General features: G+C 35.8%; 2 protein-coding genes and 1 pseudogene across 3 annotated transcripts; 1 reads left to right on the top strand and 2 right to left on the bottom strand.

The window, feature by feature from the left end:
* Positions 1 to 4,392, bottom strand: LOC145605569 (uncharacterized; annotated as a pseudogene). Its single transcript, XR_014105106.1, has 6 exons — positions 3,914 to 4,392; positions 3,487 to 3,580; positions 1,767 to 1,804; positions 1,547 to 1,682; positions 429 to 905; positions 1 to 379 (listed from the first exon to the last, which is right to left on the bottom strand). The product of XR_014105106.1 is annotated as an uncharacterized LOC145605569 (transcript).
* A 2,255-nt stretch (positions 4,393 to 6,647) lies between these two features.
* Positions 6,648 to 9,076, top strand: LOC145605475 (homologous-pairing protein 2 homolog). Its single transcript, XM_081661567.1, has 6 exons — positions 6,648 to 6,764; positions 6,971 to 6,996; positions 7,774 to 8,041; positions 8,147 to 8,217; positions 8,340 to 8,528; positions 8,613 to 9,076. Exons 1-6 carry the CDS (start codon positions 6,737 to 6,739, stop codon positions 8,709 to 8,711), a joined length of 681 nt encoding a protein of 226 aa, XP_081517693.1. The 5' UTR covers positions 6,648 to 6,736; the 3' UTR covers positions 8,712 to 9,076.
* Positions 9,077 to 9,248: 172 nt separating this feature from the next.
* On the bottom strand, positions 9,249 to 11,949 carry LOC145605384 (uncharacterized). The gene is made up of 5 exons (XM_081661459.1): positions 11,170 to 11,949; positions 10,972 to 11,075; positions 10,700 to 10,871; positions 10,499 to 10,621; positions 9,249 to 10,203 (listed from the first exon to the last, which is right to left on the bottom strand). The coding sequence occupies exons 1-5, from the start codon at positions 11,353 to 11,355 to the stop codon at positions 9,448 to 9,450; spliced, it is 1,341 nt and encodes a 446-aa protein (XP_081517585.1). The 5' UTR covers positions 11,356 to 11,949; the 3' UTR covers positions 9,249 to 9,447.
* Between the last annotated feature and the right edge of the window lie 4,587 nt (positions 11,950 to 16,536).

The following is a 16,536-nucleotide window of genomic DNA, read 5'->3' as shown; positions in this document are numbered from 1 at the left end:
ACACAAAATGGTTTAGCTGAATCACTAATTAAGATATTACAATTGATTGTAAGACTATTATTAATGAGGTTTAAATTGCCATTATTTGTTTGAGGACATGTTATAATACATGAAGCAACACTAATTAGATTGAGCCCCGGAGCTTATCATAAATTCTCACCACTACAACATGTTTGTGGTCGTGAATTAAGTATCTCACATCTAAAAATCTTTGGTTGTGCTATATATGTTCCATTGCTCCACCCAAACGAACAAAAATGGGTCCACAAAGAAGGTTGAGAATTTATGTCGGATTTGAATCCCCCTCTATAATTAAATATCTTGAACCATTGACTGGTGACTTATTTATGGCTAGATTTGCCGACTGTCACTTTAATGAAACAGTATTATCAGCCTTTTACATCGGAGTTAACTACAAAATGTATAGAGGAAAACTCAAGAATTGAAACTCTCATCCTGAGTTGTTCTCCTAATCAATCATTCAAGCAGCTCTTCAACCACCTCTCTTTTTAGACAAAGAAGGTAAGCAAACAAGCCAATTACTGGTATGAATCTAGCGTATTTTACAAACATAAGTCTGTCTTCCGCAACATTTGGTAGGTTTTCACCAATCAACCAAGGCTGAAAGATTGTATAAAGAACAATATCCCAGATAAAAGCATAAGCGAGCCTCTCAGATCCCAGATAGCTCAACAAGAAATTCCACCTTTCATTTAAACTTCCAAAATCACCATCCATTCTTCCATATAGAGCCCACAGAATGGATATTGCACACACAGCCCCACCAATCAAACCAACTACTGGAGCACCTTTGATCATCACAGTACCCAGTTGAGAGGGCTTTCTTGGGTAGTCACTTGCATCAGCTCCATTTTGTCTGATAGCCATGTAGGGTATCAAGAATGCTATGAACAAAAAATAACAATGGTACTCAACAACTCTTGCGTAAAATATATACTCTGTATATCTATATATAAAAGCATAGTCACAGAAAAATACGAATCCTATAATGTATCCCAATTAAAAGATGTTTAAACCAGGAAATCAAAATAACTGATTTTTACCAGTATAACTTAATGTAAGAAAACTATAAAAGCAACTTTACAGTAACTTCATCAGAGTGCCTGTAGCTATCAGGAATTCAGGATATTAAATGTAAGGACAAATTCTAGGGAAAATAACCAAGACACATTATCCAATTGTTGGAAAGGAAGCAAACTACATGGAATAAAGATGAATTACGAGGATAAAACTAAGAGGAATTACGAGGAACTAAGCCTTCCTTAGTTATCAACATGAAGAAACATTTTAAAAATGTGGGTTGATGTTTACATGTCGCACAATGTTTACATTTCCAAGGTGAGCGATTTTGTTATATTGCTCTATATTTTCTAATGTACTATTTATGAATACTCTTTCAAAATTTTACTTATGACTACCATTACATAAAATGAATTTTATTCAACTTCATCAGAACAGCAGAGCAGAATCAGGCAAGATTTTCCAAACTAAGCAAAAGAGTCATCAGTAGAACACTAGAACTTACTGTTTGTCAGGAACATCTGAAGGCCCCATAACGCATCCAGGGATCCCTTGTATCTACTGTTCTTAAAATCAGTGTATAGTAGAGGAGCAAACATGAAGGTTCATGCCACAACAAAGTTGAAGAGCCCTTCAGACATCTAAATTGAAATCAAAATTCTCAATCAGAGTAGGCAATTAAGATATTGAATGCATTGGTCTTGAACTTCAGTCACACTACTTACTGGGTGAAGAACTGGGGCTTCTATAGCATGAATACCAACTACTCTGTCAGAAACATACACAATACGAATGATTAGTACTACAGCTCTGGTACCTCACAAGGTTAACCGAAGACAAAGCAGAGTATAATTACCTGTCTATGCAAAAGAGGATAAAGGTGGGCATATATTAAAAAATGCAGAAACGTTATATCATAATTTATGCTTTAATCATAGGGACAGAGATTTTATGCTTTTATCATAGACAGAAGAACAAAGCTTCATGCTATGGAAGTATACAGCTTCTAGTATATCATAAATTCAAAATGCCACAGGTGTAAACAAGTAAACAACCATATGAAATCAGTAATTGTGTACAGATGGAATGTTAGTGAGAGCTCTATTTTGTTGATGTATACAGTCACAGCCCTAATGAAAGCAATTGGCCTATGAACCTCATTCCATCGTAAGTCATAATGTGTAAGATGATAATTACATGATTTACATCTTCCTTCTCATAAAGTCATAATGACTAGCCCTACCTGGCTACTTGCATCCATGTGCTTCAAATTCGCCGGAGTTCACTCTAATATAGCTATCCCCCTCCCACGTGTCAATCCCATGAGTTTATTCTTCATTCCCTCAACAACAGAAAAGGAGCAAAAATTGCCATAAGTTTTTAACTCCCAGAACAAAAATTACCTAGCCATTTTGCCGATAATATTTGAAATACTGAATGCAGGTCTGCTTATAAAGAAGATGGAGGTATTCATGAGCTCCAAAGAAGGCTCAAGTGTGCTTTTGCCTTGAATTCGCTTTTGCCTTGCTAAGAGTGATTCTCAATCCTAAAACATTATAAAGGCGGGAACCTCCTCAACTTGATAATTTCTCCATTGTTATGGTTGCATGTGAATGACGTGATAATTTAGGAAATGGTGCTGAATTTAGGTGTCAAATTAAACATGGACTTCCTTATAATAAACCAAACTAGTTGTGTAGGCACACCACAACAAAATGGGATCGTTGAGTGGAAATAAAGAGGATATCTTGGAATCTATGATTGGTGTTGAGTAACAAACAACATCGATATAGTAATATAATATTGAAGTTAAAAACAACCTATGTTATTTATTGACGTTATGGTAAGTAGTGAATTTGAGTATAATTAATTGATAACCTAAGGAAGATGAATGAAGGATTCCTGACACCTTAAAGACTTCGGGATGTCAAGTTGGTGATATAAACAAACAATCATCTCTTGCAGCTCTTCACTAACAGTGCGACACAATTCTGAAGTAGCCACATAACTAAATCAAGCTCATTTTCAAGACTTTTATACACTTATTGATAGGCTTGTTATGGTTTCAATCCAACTCATGTGACCCCGGGGAGCACCCAACACATTCACTTCAATTTTGGGTAAAGTTCATGCCAAAAAAACGTGGATTATAGCCTTTAGCTTTGGACAATTTTTGACTTGTCTGTTCTCTTAAAGGAAACATGCCAGGTGCTCATATTGACCCCACAACACCCTGGGAGCCCATTTGGGGGTGGTTGGAACTGTTTGTTTACAACTTATGATTCCCTTCATTAACTCAAGGCCAGCATGGGACTTTATATTGGACCGACTAGTGATCATATATGGTTCCAAACAACATCAAAAGACTGGTAAAATAACTTATGATGCAGGCAATCATATTATTTACACTTACCAAGAATATAAGACCATCAAAGTGATACTTACCAGCATTTGTTATCGGCAAGATAAAGAAGAAATTCAAAGAAAGCCCCACAAGATCATTGATAGTGTCCGAACTGATAGCCCATACAGGATCACCCTGTCATATTTGCAAGTTCATTTTTTTATACTTTAAAAGAGAAGTCAAACTTGCATAGCACAGCTAGTAATTGTCAATAATTTGAGACAATTGAAACAATTAAGTACAATATATGAATTGTCAATTTCTATTGAAATTTGTTAGGTTTGACAAATCATTCACATATAAACAATGAAAATCCAAATACAATGCAAATAATAGCATCACAATCCAAGACAACATTATTCCAATTAATCTATACCTTATTCTACATTCTATCAAACCAAAAAAAGCAAATATGGCAGAAAATTAGAGGAAAATAGAAGAGCATAAAAAGGAAGAGAGCATACTAACAGGAGCAAAAGGAAGCAAAAATAGCCAAACAATGTAGACCCCTTCCATAACCCACAACACTGCTTGTGTTAATCTTCTTCGAAAAGATTCAGATTCATCTTCAACTTCAACACCAACTAACCCAGAATTCTTCCTATTCGACGAACTTCGAGTTGCAGAACAAGGAATTGTGAGTTGACAATGGCGATTTGGCGGAAAATTAAGGGTTGTTTTTTGGGGGATTTTGAGTTGATGATAATGATGAGAAGGAGAAAAGCGTCGAGAAATGGAAGGTTTAGGAGGTGGTTGGGAAGGGTGGAAGAGAAGAGCTCGAAGTGGAGTAACTGTTGACGACGCCATTGTTGTCATCTTCAAGGTACTGCTGAAAGTTGTGATGAAGAAGAGAGAGAATGGTTATTGGTTTGGTTCCTGTGTTTCATGGCAACGTGGCGCCAAATTCATCAGAGATTAGTTTCACGGAGTAATTCATAAGACGGGGTATCCAATTATCCGTTTATCCGTGAAAACGGTAATACTCGTACTCTGTAATATTTGCAGGACAACTAAGAGTAGACCCGGCAATCCTGACCCAGACCCGATGACCCGACCCGAATGACCTGACTCATGACCCAAAATCGACCCGAAACCAGTGACCCGAAATTGACCCAAAACCCGACCCATACCCGACCCGAAGTGGAACTGACCCGAAACCCGAAATGACCCAACCCGAAACGACCCGACCCGAGATAACCCGACCAAAGTTGACCCGAAACGACCCGACCCGAAGTTGACTTGACCCAAAAATGACCCGACCTTTAACTTCTTTTAGTAAATAATTATATAAGTTATAAAAGGTTTATATTAGAAAATTATACATTAAAATAGACCCAACAACATCTTACATGACTACATTGACTTTCATATAATAGCTAAAAAAGATGGTCAAAGTGAGATGTATGAACAATGCAAAATGTCAAATCGTTAAGAGTAATTTGGGACGGAGGGGGTATAAGAATAATTCAAAGAAATTATTACAACAATGACAATGATAATAAGAGTACGTATTAAAACTAAGATCAATAAGAGAGTGAGGTATAACTCAATTAGTTAGAGCATCCCTCTTAGTTTCAGGAGATCCTGAAAGTGATTCTCGGTCTAAAATTCTAAACACACAAAAAAAAAAAAAAAAAAAAAAAAGGTTAATAAAAGTCAAACAATTACTATAATCCATGAAAAAATAGCCTTAATAAATTTAGTGAGTTTTTCGTCAAAAAATAAATAAATAAATATGTATACAGAGTTGAATTTAACCCAATGAATCACCCGAATATGACTCGACTAGAAGTTGACCCGACCCAAAGTTGACCCGAAAATTGACCTGACCCGACCCGAAAATTGACCCGACCCAAACTGACCCGACCCAAACTTAACCCGACCCGAAGTGTTGACCCGATACCCGACCCGACCCGATATCGGCCGACCCGAAATCAACCCGAAACCCGAAATGATCCGACCCGACCCGAACTTGACCTGATAATCTTTTGACCCAAACTTGACCCGACCCGAAATGACCCGACCCATATCCGATCCGAATGACCCATTTGCCAGGTCTAACTAAGAGGGTGTTCTGATTTACTAAATGAGCTGAAATGAATTGTTTATGAGATAAAGAAATTAGGAACTGAAACATGTCTTAAGATTAGTACATAATTAGCCACAAAAAAAATTATTTATTATTTTAGTAAGATATCCAGTCGTGTTTAATTATCATTTTTTTGGGGTTGTTTATAGAGCCATATGGGCGAGTGATGAGAATTGGTGAGGTTGTTATATACACCTGGGTGTACCGTACACCCATGAGTATTTGTGCTCATTTTGATGATTGTTTTTTCATTTTATTATCAAATGAAGAGGAAAAACTAACCTTAGGTAAGTTGAGTGTACGGTACACCCGGGTGTAAATAACAAATTCTATGAGAATTGATCCTAGGATCCTTATAATCGAAAAGAAAGCTTTAATCACTTTAGGTATCCTTCACTCTTTGTGTTTGGTTTATCATCATGTGTATGAAAATCGAAATAGAGCATAGCATCTAAATAAAAGAACAAAAGTGAAGAATACCACCAAAGCGTAGGTATTATGATCTATATACTCAACAAGTACAACTTCAAATGAGGATCCTATCGTTTATGTGGAGACCATACGTGTCCTCGTTGACAAAGTTTCAGCACAATTCTACGGTGAAAATTCCACCAATATATGTGCATCATGCATATTAATTTCATTAGGTTAATTAGGCGAAAGATAGCCAGTAATTAGATGGTTAAATAAGATATGACCATTAATTAAAAGAAATTAGTGATAAATTAAGTGAATTAGAAATATTAGGTTGTTTTAAAAAAAAAAAAAAAAAATGCAAAATCGAATTTCTTTGTTTTGCCAAATGTTACAAACCGGGTTTTCGTTTGTCAAAAAGCCTTTTAAAAGATTTGTTTTTTTCACAAAATAATGCATTTAAAATGGTTTTTTTTTTTTTTTTAACAAATTGTCCTAATTTTGGTTTTTAAAAAACTCCATTTCCACTCTTGAGGCTTCACCCCAAATCGTAGGCGGCAAGCTACAATCTAACAAAAGCGCACCATTTTGAACACATAACACTTTAAAACGGCGACGTATTAGAAAAACGCAACACTGCTGAAACACCATCTCTACTCTCTAGTCTCTACTGCTCCTCCCAAAGTTGTCAACTTGTCATTTTTCCCGCGCAACATCTGCAACTCAACTTCACTCCGCCTAACTTTCATATTTTCTCTCTCCTCTTCTCTTCTCTTCTCTTCTCCACCATGGCTCCCAAACCCGACAGCGCTGAAGGTATTTTCTCTCTCCTTTACTCATTTTCACCTTCAATCACTCCAATTTGCTGTTTTTTTAAGGTTTAATCTTCTGAATTTCTGATTATACCTCTCATTTCACTGAATTCGTATAATTTCCTCTTAATTTCACCTTTTTTTTTTAATTTTTTCATTGTTAATTTCTCTAACATTGTTGAATTTTTTTGTTGGATGTAATTTGTTCAGGTATAGTACTCAACTTCGTCAACGAGGTAATCCATTTACCTTAAACCCTTGTTTTTATTTTACCGATTTTGTGGCAAAATATTTGATAGTTATGTTCGTCAATTTGTTTATTTTTAGATTCTTGAGATTGAAATTGTGTTCAACATATATGAACTTGTAATTTTAGAGCTCAAGTTGCTTGGAAATTGATTGATTTTTCTGTAAAATAAGTAGAACAAACACAAAGTAGCTTATTTTAGGTTAGGATGTTTAGCTGAAATTTTAAATCAGGACTATTTCCTGCATTTTGATTTTTTTTTTTTTTAAAATGAATTCTATAGTCGAAAGTTGCAGTACGAAATGATATTTTTATGAAACTGATTTGCGAGTGTATGATTCATGAGCATCATTTCGAAGTTATTGTGCTAATTTACCTCTGATTCTAGAATTTACAAAAGAATTAAAGTTCATGGACTTGTGAATTATTCTTTCATATGATATCCCTACTAGTTTTGTATGTTTGTAAATCTAAGGGTAAGTACTGGCTTTATTTGCGGATTCAAGTATCATTAGGTCTATTATGAAGTACTTGGATATCGTGTTGTGTCTGGTATTTTAAGAGTTTGGAGAAATGTAAGGTTGGGAGTGAAGAACAATAAGTTGAAAAGATTTCAATGAGATAGGTTAACAACCTGATAAAAGACCTGAAATTGCACTTTCATGTTTGTTATTAGACGCGTAATCTGATGATTAAGCGGAAAATAAATAAATGAAATAGAAGTCATTAAATAAATTGCACTTTCATGTTTGCTGTTCTTGTCCAGCAAAATAGGCCTTTAAATGCACAGAATGCTGCTGATGCATTGCAAAAGTTCAATCTCAAAAAGACTGCAGTTCAAAAAGCTCTTGATTCACTCGCTGATAGTGGAAAGATTGCGTTTAAAGAGTATGGCAAGCAGAAGATCTACATTGCACGTCAAGACCAGTTTGAGATTCCAAACAGTGAAGAGCTTAATCAGATGAAGGAACAGAATTCTAAATTACAGGAACAAGTTAGCGAACAGAAGAAAGCAGTTAGCGAGGTTGAGGGAGGTATGCTAAACTTCTAACCTTACAATTTGATAAAGGAAAATTGAATTGGAATTTGGGATGCAATGCCAGTGATCTGGCTTATCTCCTTGATAATTTTGTTTTCAGAAATCAAATCCTTACAGTCAAATTTGACACTAGAAGATATGCAAGCCAAGCTGGGAAGGCTTAACACAGAGGTATATTGCATGATTTGCAGGAAGATATTTTTATTATGATATTAACTTGCGTTTTTTTGAAACAAATAGCTGACTTGGGAGAATTTTGAAATTGATGATTTCTCTGTTGACATCTCAACTAGGTTGAGGAAATGGAGGATAAGTTGACTAAATTGCGTGGAGGAGTCACCCTTGTGAAACCAGAGGACAGGAAGGCTATTGAAGATCTTTATGTGAATGCAATTAGTCATTGGAGAAAGCGCAAAAGGATGTTCAAAGACATATGGGATACAATAACTGAAAATTTACCGAGGGATCTAAAAGAGCTTAAGGTCTTTTTCTTCCTCACTTCTATAGTTTTATAGGCCTCCAAAAATATTCCCCTTCACTGATTCAACTCCTTCCATTTATTTCAGGAGGAACTCGGCATTGAATATGATGAAGATGCTGGTCAGAATTTGCAGTCTTTTTGTAATTTGATGCCACAAAGCAAAAAGCGGGGAAGAGGTCAGTAAAGTTCATGCTGCAGTCAATGCTGAAGTTTTACTAGTGGCTTGCGACAAAGTTCGTGGTATATATTTATGCATTTGGGAAGTATTGTACCAGAATAGATCGTTCAGGTACGCTGGATGTTGTTGGTTTTCATCAGTAAGTTTTACTAGAACTATAATTCATAGTTGTAAAAGCAGTTTCACTTATTAGTGTTTATAAGCTTATATATGCTTGATATCTATAGAGTCCTCTATTATGTACAGTGTAATCAACATAACTTAAGTATACTGGGTTACTGGTTACTTATTACCTACCTACCCAAGAAACTTTATCTGAACTGCTTGCATTATTTAGTGAAAACAAGATTATCTCAATGATGAGCATTTCTGTACTAATGCATAATGTCTGGAAAGTAGAAATGTTGACTGGCTATCCATGCACAAGAGGAATTACTTCTCAGTTATTGTTTCTGCACTTAATACAATAGATTTTGAATAGTGGCTAGTTCTGGGACATTGACCGGATAGTAATGAACTGCTTTGAAGCTTACTCGAGCTCAGTAAACAAAATTCTTTTCCAGATTTGCAAAATTTAAGGCTACATTTAGGTTTTTATAATGATAAATACATTTACTATTGCCCCTATATACGTTCTGCAGAGTAGCAATGAAAAAAAAAAAGAGGCCAAAAAAAAAAAAAAAACTCAGACACTCCTCTGGCTCATCTATAGATAACTTCAATAGCATTTTAGGTATCAATGCTATCTTCTGGTCCTCACAGAAACAAGCCTTTTCACTGTATTCAATCTCTGTGAACTCTTCACACCCATTCCTGCAGAAATGTGTTCCTCGCTTTCTTTCCTGGAGTTAGCTTGAATATTAGTAGCTGTTTGTTTAGGAGAATAGTAAAGCAGCTTGGTTTCTCTTTTTTCCTGTTCATCTTTGTTTCCAACTGAATAGGTCTCACTCTTAACTACATCTTCGTTCATAGTCTCATTGAACTTCAGGTTCTGCTCTGCTCTACCTGAAGAAATGCTTATTGGATCTACTTGCTTGACGTTTATCATCTCGTCGCTTTGACAGATTTCCTCTTCATCAGAACTAAGGCTATAACTGTCGAATGGATGAACTTCTTCATGCCGCAAAACAGAGTCTTTAAGTTCCTGTGAATAACTTTTCTGACTATCAACAGTTCTTGATTTTACTTCACTATTCGAATCCATGACTTGATTTCTCTGTTTATTACTTGGATGATTGAGATCATCTGGTGGTCCCCCAGAAGTCGACCTAGAGAGATCCACAGCAGCTCTTGCTGCAGAAGCTGCATACGCTGCAGACATGAAGGCTTCTTGGGCTGCTTCTGCTACATCTTTATATTGCTTTCCCCTATTCAATGAAAGACTTAAATCCCCAACTCTGCACATTTCTTCAGGGTAGTCCTTCCTATCATCTCCAAAATTAACTCCTGAAGTAGCTGATTGATTTTTAGCACTACGATTGTCCTCTTCTTTATTTACCTGCACAAAGTTAGTGCATACATACACTGATTACTCGCTGTTAAAAGTTATCTGTAGTGTACTCGCTGTTAAAATATACTCCCCTGTCCATCAATCACAAGCTACATACTTTGTATGATCAGAATTCTTATTTAAAATATTTAGTCTGGTAAAGTTTGGACTTTATAACTAGGTGTCTTAACTAGGTGTCTTGGTGTGTTTTTCTTGGATGACTCTAAACAGAAATGTGACATACGAAGTATTATTTAGGAACAGGGGAAGTAACATTTCTGAGAATTTAAGCTGAATAAGGTACCTCTGCTGCTGTTGAAGGAGCCTCCTCTAGCTGCAATTTGATGCCATTTTCATCAGCTATTTCTTTCAGCAACTTCATTCTGCTTTCCAAACTTGGCTGCCTAGTCGATAGTTTCTGGATGATCTGCCCAGAAAAACACCCGTTAAACACACAATTAACATGTATTCTTGATTTCTTGACATGTAAGTGGAAAGCATTTACCTTGAGGTTGACACCACATCTGTTACGTAATTCAGTAGCGCGAAGGGTGAACTCTTTGCCATAACGGGATGAAAAAATATAGCGTATCTCCTGTAGTTCAGGTAATTCTCCGCACCTTGATGCTGCAAAAATCAGGCTTGATATAGCCTCTTGAAGCTCTTCAGGGCAGGTTCTGAAATCAGATGATATTTATTTATTCATGTGTCAAACATGTACAAGACTGAAACACCACGATAATAGATTAGAACAAAAAGAGAAAAAAGGAGGCTAACTTTTCATCTTCAATAAGTTTGACCCTCTCGCTCAAAAGAATGCAGTAACTCTCAATCATGGAAAACACATCCAACATATTTTGCTCCTTGATCACTTGTTCAACCTATCAAAAACATGCAAATAAAAGCACAAAACCATGCATCAAAATCTATTTTGTGTCAGATATCATATATTATGAAGGAAGCAATGGTGGTTACCCTGATGAGAGCACGCTCGTGTTCGGAAATTTGGAGGAGTTGAATGACATCAGAGCAAGCAATGGAACATCGCGCTCGCTTCTGGTTCTTAAGGACAGAAAGCCGAGATATGGCAAGGTTTACAAGGGTTTTGAATTTGGAAGCCTTAAAGCTTCTTCCTAGCAATGCATCCAGCGTTTTTCCCATGCTTAAACTTCTTACTTCCAACGCTAAGAGTGTGTAAGCCCTACAAAGAGATATTCCTAGCGGCAGGTGAATGCAGCAGCCAGCAGCAACAGTCCCAAGACTCCCCAAGCGGCAGGTGCTGCTGCTGCTGCGACTTTGGCTGCAGGGATGAGAACAAGGGATACGGCTGCTTGGCAACTTTGTGTGATGACACAATATGTGTGAAAATATGGACTTTTTTTTTTTTTTTTTTTTTAAGAATTTTAAACGAACGTGTTTGACGAGGTTTTGATTACTTAGGGTTGAAGAGAACGATATATAGTGGAGCAGCAAAGACCTTGTGGAAGAGCATGAACAGCTGGCTTTTATATTTTGGTAAAAAAATATTTTATTTGGGTTTTTGAGAAAATCGTGGCTAAGAAAATTATAATACTAACGCGGTTGGATTTACTTTAATAAATCTTAATTACCTAACAAGTAACAAATAAAGGAAAAAATTATTTTAATATATGTAGGTTTGTTTTTACGTTTTCTAGAAGTTTTGGCCTAGTTTTCATATGTTTATGTACGTATACAAAACATACACTAAAATAGCATCCTAAGGCTTGTGTGGTGAAATTAGCCATTAACTAGCCTTTTGGCCCGTTCGATGCACAGATTTTTACCTAGGTTATTTCATATGTAGGTATGTATTTCAATAGTTGAAACTTTTGATATGAAATACGAAGTAATTGTTTCATTGCTAAAACATAAAAGGAAAAAAAAGAATGAGGGTAGAACTATGGAAAAAGATGATGGAATTTAGTTACGTATATATACATGAAGATTGTAGGATATGAAATGACATATTAATTTTAAGTTGTTTTAAGTCTAAGAATTGAAAAGACAATTTTTATATACGTAGTAATTCAATTCATATGTCTATGTGATATATATTAGTTGGTTGAACTTTATTTTATTACGATGGAAATGAAACACTACATTTTCTTAATTGAATTTGCAAGTTATAGAATGCATAAAGACTTGCTTGCAATTTTAAATAGTCCCTAGCTGAATATATTATATTTAATCTACAACGATCTTGTGTCAATTTGTGAGTAGTTGTATATTATATTTTATAATGGAAATTTTCATTTTAGAGCAACTCCAATGGTTGTAGCTAGAGACTTGCTTGCAATTTTAAATAGTCCCTAGCTACTAGCCTGACCATTGGAGCAAAAATATGTAATTAGCTTAGTCAAGCAAATTAGCTTTGCCAAAAAAACTTGCCAAAAAGAAAATGTTAAAAGTCAATGGCAAGCTAATTTAGCTTGGCTTGCCATTGGAGTTGCTCTTATAAATCCCAACTTTGGGCGTTTTACTTTAAAAAAATCCCAATTACGCGTTATCCCTGATAAATCCCAACTTTTAGGGATATTTTCTTTCATAGGACCCAAATGTCTGGTTACCTGAAGAAAAAGGTTAACTTTTTTTTTTTTTAAATTGCCACGTGTCATACAGTTAGTGGATCAAAAAATAAAAATAATTGTTTTTAAAAAATCTGATTTATTTAAAATAAAAAAATTAAAAAAAAAAAAAAAAAAAACAAGTACCCAACCAGCCCCCCCCCCCACCCCTACCCCTACCCCCAAACCAGTAGCCCCCCATCCCGGAAAACACCCCACTCCCGCCAGTAATTGCCCTCACCCCTGTAAACACCTCCCACCGCGCCAGGATACGGTGCCCAGCCCTCCCCCGCCCTCGAAACCCACCCTTTCCCTCCCCACCCTCAAAACCCTCTCCCTCTCTCCCCGTATAACCACCCCTCTCCAAACCCCGACCCCACCCTCGAAAACTCCCCTCTCCCTTCCCCCACCCCTGAAATCGACCCGTAAAACCACCCCTCCCCAAATCGACCCAGATTGGGACATCAATTTTAGGGGTGGTGGAAGAGAGGGGGGGCGTTTTCGAGAGTGGGGGATTAGAGGAGGGAGGTTTATGGGATAGATCTAGGGAAGGGGAGGGTTTCGCGACTGTGGGGGGTTGTTTTCCGGCAATTAAAGGAGGCGGGGGGTCGGGGAATGTAGTTCCGAGAGGGGGATTCCGGCCGGGGAGACGTTTTTCCGGGGGAAGGGGGCAAGGGTGGGGGTTGTTGCTTTTTTATTTTTTTTGATTTTTTTAATTTTAGTTTTTTTAGAAATTTTTTTCTGTTTTTTTTTTTTTTAATTTTCTGATTTTTTTTTTTATTTTCTGACTTTCTAAAAAAAAAAAATCTGATTTTTTTTTAATTTTCTGATTTTATTTTTTTTACCAATAAAGTGTGACACGTGGCCTAGAAACCTGGAGTAACAGGTTTGGTGACCTGCTAGGTCCTCTGAAAGAAAATGGGTATGAAAGTTGGGATTTTTCCAGGCTAAAATTTAGTTGAGATTTTTTTAAAGTAAACCGCCCAAAGTTGAGATTTATAAAATGAATTTTTCCTTTTATAATAGCTATAGAATAGTTAGGTTTAATTTTATGATCGTTATAAAAAAAAAAAATTTACTACTCCCTCCGTCTCTTTATTAGAGTTCCTTATTCTTTTTTTGGCAAATCAAAACTAAAGTCCCATTATAATAATCTTTTATAATATTATATAGGAAAAATTAGAAAAAATAATCCCAACTTTTATGGATTTTGCTACAATAATCCCAACTTTGAATTATTCTAGAATAATCCGAACTTTGGGGGTTATTCTTTTTCTTCAATCCCAAATACTGGTTACCGGTTGAATGGTTTTTTTTTTTTTTTTTTTTTTTGTTAAAGTGACACATGTCACAAATTGAGTGGTTAAAAAAAATTATAAAAAAAAAGCAAAAGTAAAAAAATAAAAAATTAACCCAGCCAACCCCTCCCAATTCCGGCCACCAGCATAATCCAAACAATCACCCCCTTTGCCGCTGATTTTCCCTCCCCCGTCGTCGCTGATTCCCCCTCCCCTCTACGCCGCTGATTCGCCCTCCCCTTTCGCAGCTGATTCCCCCTCCCTTTCTTTTTCGTTTTCTCGTTTTTCGGCGACACTCAAAAACCCTTGAAACCTCTACCTCCACTCGAAACACCCTTAAACCCACCCCCCCCCACTCTCTAAAACCACCAAAAACGCCTCCACCACCATTTAAAACCCTAGCTGCAAGAGTTTTGAGGTGGTTGGAGGAACGATCTGGGATTTTTGAAAGTGGGGGAGGGGTTTAATTGGTCGTTTCGTGGGGAATGGGGGTGGAGGTGGGTCGCACGACAGCACCAGGGATTTGGGGGATAGTGGCGCATTGTTGGGGCAAGGCAAGGGTTGGGTACGCGCGGCCGGCGGTGGCAGGTGGTGGTGGTGGTGGTGGTGGGGGTTACGGTGTTCAGGTAGGGGATATAAGGGTTTTCTGTTTTTTTTTTTAAATTATTTTTTTTATTTATCTTTTTTTTGGACCAATTGAAGCTCGACACGTGGCACATAACCTGCTATATATAACAAGTCATTGACTTTCGTTGACCGGTTTGGGATTGAAGAAAAAGAACAACCCCAAAGTTCGGATTATTCCAGAATAAATGAAAGTTGGGATTATTCCACCAAAATTGTTGAAAGTTGGGATTATTTTTTCTAATTTTTCCTATTATATATTATAATAGCTATGATCATTATAGAAAATATTTTTACTACTCTCTCCGTCTCTTTTTTATAGTCCTTTTATCCTTTTTTTTTTTGGCAAATTAAAATTAAAGTCTCATTATAATAATATTTCTTCTTTTAGTAAGTGAATTTTTTTTACAATTTTAACCTTATTCTCTAATTTAATTCCCAAATTATCCTCAAAATTTTCTGATTTTTTGTGCCAAATGTTCCCATCATTTATGACACACTATTTATTCTCTCTCTATTTTTATTCTCCCACTAGTTATTTAATGCAAGTAATGTACTTTGGTAATTGTTTAAGAAATCTACCAAAAACTTTAATTCTCGTGAAAAATAAGAAAGGGGACTTCAATAAGAGACAGAGGGAATATATTATAGTTAGTACTCTCTCCGTCCCTTATTACATTCCTATTTCTCTCTATTATGTGAGAAAAATAATAAGTTAATACATATCATTAATAAGAAACATGAACAACTTTATAAAAAAGTGTCAATTAATATAATTGTTTCTTCAGAGTGAGGGATAGATCAAGTGATTAGAACTCCCCCTCCTATTTTAAGAGATCTTGGAATTGATTCACATCACCCGCCCTTGTGGCTCTCTAAACACCAAAAATATATAATTGTTTTTTTTATACAAGTCTACTTGGACCGCAAAAACATATATTTGACCACTAATGTATCAAATTATATAATGGAGTGGTAGAAATTATAATAAAAAAAATAATATAAAAATTAATGCAATCATTAAGACAAAACAAACAACCATAAGAATATGTTCGCGCGATACCGGATTGTTACTTTGAAATCAATTGGAGTATTTTTATTAACAAATTTAAAAGCTAAATTGACAATATTTAATGGTTTTTTTTTTTTTAAATACTACATCTATTTCTTATTATGTACAACAATTGAATTTCTTATATCTTACATAAAATACTCAATTGTTGCACACAATGTGTAACAAAGGCAGTAATTACATCATGTCGTATATACTTCTGTAAATTTCATTTTCTTACTTATAAGATGTTTGATCATTTCCAATGTCAAAAAAAAAAAAATAAAAACAGATGTTTGATCATAGACTAAGATAGTTAAATAGCCAACTTTTTTACAAGTGATTAGGTGTTCAAATCCCATTAACCTTGTAATAAGTAATTCACCCAGCTACATCTTAGCTTCCATCAACAAGATCTTATTGGGGCCTCCAACTAATTTTTTTGCGGTCTAAATTTCAAATTTGATGATTTATAATTTAAATTTAATTATTCTTCCTCCTACTTAAAGGAACTAGCTCCATCATAAAGATAACTTAATCTCCTATATGTATATCTCGCTGAATTCCCCTGACGACAAAATTCGAGGGAATGATGGAGCTAGTTCCTTTAAGTAGATCAGATTGCAAATACAAGTCAAGTCAAGTCCTGTGCTTAATTGAGTGAATGTCTAATTTTATAAAATAGATCAGATTGCAAATAGAAGTCAAGTCCAAAGTTATGCATAGAGCCCTCGACTCAAATCTTGTAGAACATAAACTTGAAACTATAATTGGGACTTAAAAC

This window comes from Chenopodium album, chromosome 1 (genome assembly GCF_948465745.1).
Source record: "Chenopodium album chromosome 1, dcCheAlbu1.1, whole genome shotgun sequence".
Lineage (NCBI taxonomy): Eukaryota > Viridiplantae > Streptophyta > Magnoliopsida > Caryophyllales > Amaranthaceae > Chenopodium > Chenopodium album.
The sequence above is the reverse complement of the archived record's forward strand: the minus strand, read 5'-3'. Positions and strand labels throughout refer to the sequence as shown.